The following is a 4,682-nucleotide window of genomic DNA, read 5'->3' as shown; positions in this document are numbered from 1 at the left end:
AAGTATAAAGCTAAAAAAAAAAAAAAAATGATAATTTTGTTGGGAAAAATAAAAATATCTTTGAGGTTTAAAGTGTGATTTATTCGACAAAGGAATTAAGGATAATAATAATAATGCATAATTGCACACACGCTTCGGTTCCATTCCCAATTTTTTAAAATTAAAAATTTCTTTCATTTTTTTTTTTTTCACACAGCATATTTTCGTTTTAAATAGAGCAAAATACATTACAATTTTTAGTGTTTAAGAAATAATGGGAATTTAAACAATAAAAAATAGAGGGCCTAAATTTACACAATAAACACAATATAAATAAAAAAATGTAGCAAAGCCCCATACAAACGAAATTTCGTTTTTTTTTTTTTTTTTTTTTAATTTTGGATATAATATTATATATTTTATAATATAGTTTTACAAAATTTTTATTGAGATGGTCTTTTATAGTTATTATTTATTATTTATATTGCTGTTATTATATTATTATATTATTTTTATTATTTGATTACTTATTATTTATTTTGAATTTTGGGTAATACAACTTCTCTAATTTTTTCTTCTATTATCTGATAAACCATTTGTGGGTAAGGATGTTCAAGTAATATACAAATTTCACCTTTTTTATGACATATATAACCTGCTGGTAAATTATTATAGTTTATAGTTTTAGTCTGAGTAGTTGTAGTAGTTATAATAGTGGTAGTGGTATTATTTATATTGTTACTACTATTATTATTATTATTATTATTATTATTATTATTATTATTATTATTATTAATATTTATATTACAAATTTCGTTTGATAAATCACTAAGAGTTAATAATGATGGTGAGGATTGAGAGGACTGAATAGAGTTTGAGTTTTTTGTTGGTGAAGATGGTAACATAGGTTCCAATGAAATGGTATTGCTGGTTATATTGCTATTTACATTTAAAACCTTATTTGCCAATGGACTATTATTATTAAATACTATATTGCTATTATGACTTTTAATTAATAATGATTCATCAGATTCTAAACGAAGACCCAATCTTTCAATGATGGCTCTGAAATGGTAAGCTTCTAAAACTGGTTTGCACCATTTTAAAGGTAAATAGATGGGTTCATTAGAGGAACGATTTGAAAGTTTTGAAAGCAACATTAATAACAAGATGATTTCATCACCAATTTGAATACCCTCGTCAATATCATCTACGATTTGATCTGCACCATTAAATGAGGGTTGATTTTGAAACTCGTCCAAAAGTGACAATAAATTATCAATAGTTCTCTCGACTATACCGCTTAGTGACATTACTTGATTTTGAGAGTTTCTTAAAGTTACATTTAGGGTATCTAAATAATCCAATGAACCTTGAAGTAATACCAAATATTGCTCTTGTTCTGGAGTTTCTTTAAAATCGTTCATAAATTGAAACTGTGATTGAATGGCCTCAACTTGGGACTTTATTAATAAATACATGAACATTGGTGTTAAATCATTTGCATCAGTTCTACTAATCTGGCTAGTAGCTTCATTTAAACAGTTGATTTTTTCTGATGGTGTCTTTTTATTTTGTAACTGATTAATAATTTCTAATGCCTTTGGTAATAAATTTACGTTTTGTTCCCAGCTGTGTTCTGAAATATCTAACTCCCTATATTCAATATTTTTAAACATATTAACTCTTTGTTGAAATAATAAATCTTTTGATTTGTTCTGATAAAAAAAAAAAAAAAAATTATTAGTAAAAGTTTATATAGTTTATATAGTTTATATATTTGTTTTGCTAAAAAAACATACAGTTTCTTGATATAAATGTATTATTGTATCATAAATTTGTGTATAGATTAACTCTTTATATTGTTTTAAATATTGATGATCTTGAATATTATCATCCAACCAACTGAATAATCTTGATAATGTATCTTTTGCTCTTTTTAAAAGAATATTTGCATTTTGATGTGACATGTTGATTGCATAGTGTTGCTTAATGATAACAATAATTCTTTTGATAAGTTTACCGAATGTTGAATTTCTAAAATCATCGTTATATATAATTGATTCTAATGGGAGTTTGGTTGCTTCGCTTGAATCGCAGCTGCCCAATTGCTTAAAGAAAACCTCTAATATTTTAGACTCTGCCTGTGCTCTATATTTTACAATTAATTTACTTAGGGCCATATGATTGTTTTTCATTGATATTTGTAATGCTGATGCCATTGAGTTGTTTACATCATCAATGTAGTCTTGTAATTGTTCGCCATCTAAATTTTCTGATAATATTTTTAATATACCTTCACATATTGGTGCAACTCTACTATTATATAAGTATGCTAAAATATGAAATGGTGTATTGCCGTTTGTATCTTTAATTTTAAGTGATTCTGGTGTTGATTGGGTCATTAAATATTTTGATAAACTAATATTGCCACTAATTAAGGATAGATGTAAAGGTGTTTGGTTATGACTTGTCTATAATGATAATAATAAAAGTAATAATTATTGTTAATATAATATATATAATTTTTGGAATCTAATTGCTATAATATTTTACCTTTGCGTTGATAATAGAGACAGTTTGGCCAGGTTTTGAAACTTGATTATATTTTTCGATGGAAACAAATATTTTTTGAACCAATTCTAATAATGAATCGCTAGGATTTGGCGCGTAACCAATAATTGAGTCGATGTTTGAACTGTAGAGTTCTTTTTTAAGTTCCAATGAACATAGTTTATGTAGAGGTGTCCACTTTTGAAGATTTGATAGTATGGGTGATGCACCATTTTCTAAAAGTTGAGTTGCTGCTCTAAAGAATGCCTTTTCACAACAAATAAAAAATGGAGTCTTCATTTTTTCGTTTTGAAAATTGACCAATTCAGACTTGGTTTGTTGCAAAATATAGTTTACTGAGACTAACTTTAACGATTTGCATGCTATATGAAGGAATGTATTCTTTTTTCTTAGTACCACTGTCAACGGTATAATTGGTTTAGTCTTTAATGAATTGGTTAAAAATACAACATTTCCACTCTTTGCTGCTATTATCATAGTCTCTATTTTTGGTCTAGGTTTTTTATCTTCCTTTGATCCGCTTATTAATGAACCACTGCTATTTGATTTACTATTTACAATTGGATTAATTTTATTAAATGTTGTTGCAATGATTGATGGCGATGTGTTGCTTGTTGCTGTTGATGATGTTTTACTGCTTGTTGGGTTATTGCTATTAGTAATATTGCTGCCGCTACTGCTACTGGTATCTTTATCTTTGCTACTATTATTACCACCACTCCCGCTATTGACTAAAGACTCACCTGTTGGGGTTGATGCGATTTGGTTTGATGTCATAAAACTATTAATTACTTGTTGTTGTGATGTTGTTAGGTCGCAAATACTGCTCGTACTACTTGTATCGCTGATATCATCTTCAATCATTAAATTTTGTGTTTCGGGTGTCGATGATCCTGACGTTGTCAACGATTTGTTATCATTTGTATCATCCATATTTTTATTTTATATTTAAAAATATTATATAATACGAATATTATTTAATTATTATAAAAATATTTATGGACCTCTTTATTATATATACTTTTTCTCGATTTCTATTGTTTATTATGATTCTATTTAATTATGTTATTATTTTTATTATTATTTTATTATAAAATTTAATTAAAAAAAAAAAAAAAAAAAAAAAAAATAGATTTATTGTTTAACTGAAAAAATTTAAAAATAAAAAAAAAAAAAAAAAAAAAACTGTATATACTGCACAATTTTAAAAAACAATTAAATATTATTTATTTATTAATATACATAAATTATTATTTATCTATTATTTTAGTTGTATAATATTATTATTATTATTACTATTTTGCAAATATAATATTATATTTTTATTGTTATAAAATTATATTATAAAATTTATTATATTTATTATATTATTTTTTTTTTTTTATTTTAAAACACACCCGTGGAATTACAAAAAACACACAAATTTAAATAATAAATATTATTAAATATTTTTTTAAATATCTGCACAAAAAAAAATTATTTATAGTAGTTTTGTCCCTATTATTTAAATATAAATAAAAATAATGATAACTGCTACAGCTCGATTTTTTTTTTTTTTTTTTTTGGTGGTAAGTAATCAAAAAAAAAAAAAATAAAAAATAAAAAAAAATTATAAAAAAATAAAAAATTAAAAAAAAAAAAAAAAAATAATTATTTTCAAAATTTTTAAATAATAATAATAATAAAACAAATATGGAATTTTTAAACTTAAAATGATAAACACAAAGATATAATTATTATTTGATTCCAAATTATTATTTCAATTTTTTTATTTTTTATTTTTTTTTATTTTTTTTTTCATTTTATTTTTTTTTAATTTTGTTTTATTAAGTTTTTTAATATATTTAATTATTTGAATGGATTATCATCATTTTAAAAAAATAGTATTTCAACAAATATATACACATAAAATACAAATAAGTATTTTATTGTAATTATTTTAATAAAAAATAGTTTTTTTTTTTTTTTTCTTTTTTTAAAATAAATAAAAAAAAAAACTTGGCTCTAGCCATTTTTTTTCATAAAAATTAAAAAAAATTTTTAAAAAAAAAAAAAAAAGATTTTTTAATTTTTTTTTTAATTTTTTTTTTTTTAATTTTTTTTATTATTTATTTTTTTTTATTTAATAA

The 4,682-nt window shown here is 22.7% G+C and overlaps 1 protein-coding gene across 1 annotated transcript; it reads right to left on the bottom strand.

The window, feature by feature from the left end:
* Positions 1 to 373: 373 nt before the first annotated feature.
* DICPUDRAFT_93391 (uncharacterized protein) lies at positions 374 to 3,486 on the bottom strand (the record flags this gene model as incomplete). The annotated part of the gene is made up of 4 exons (XM_003283030.1): positions 374 to 1,697; positions 1,782 to 2,453; positions 2,536 to 3,170; positions 3,297 to 3,486. 4 exons carry the CDS (start codon positions 3,484 to 3,486, stop codon positions 510 to 512), a joined length of 2,685 nt encoding a protein of 894 aa, XP_003283078.1. The 3' UTR covers positions 374 to 509.
* Between the last annotated feature and the right edge of the window lie 1,196 nt (positions 3,487 to 4,682).

The sequence above is a fragment of the Dictyostelium purpureum genome (genome assembly GCF_000190715.1).
Source record: "Dictyostelium purpureum unplaced genomic scaffold DICPUscaffold_3, whole genome shotgun sequence".
Lineage (NCBI taxonomy): Eukaryota > Evosea > Eumycetozoa > Dictyosteliales > Dictyosteliaceae > Dictyostelium > Dictyostelium purpureum.
The sequence above is the reverse complement of the archived record's forward strand: the minus strand, read 5'-3'. Positions and strand labels throughout refer to the sequence as shown.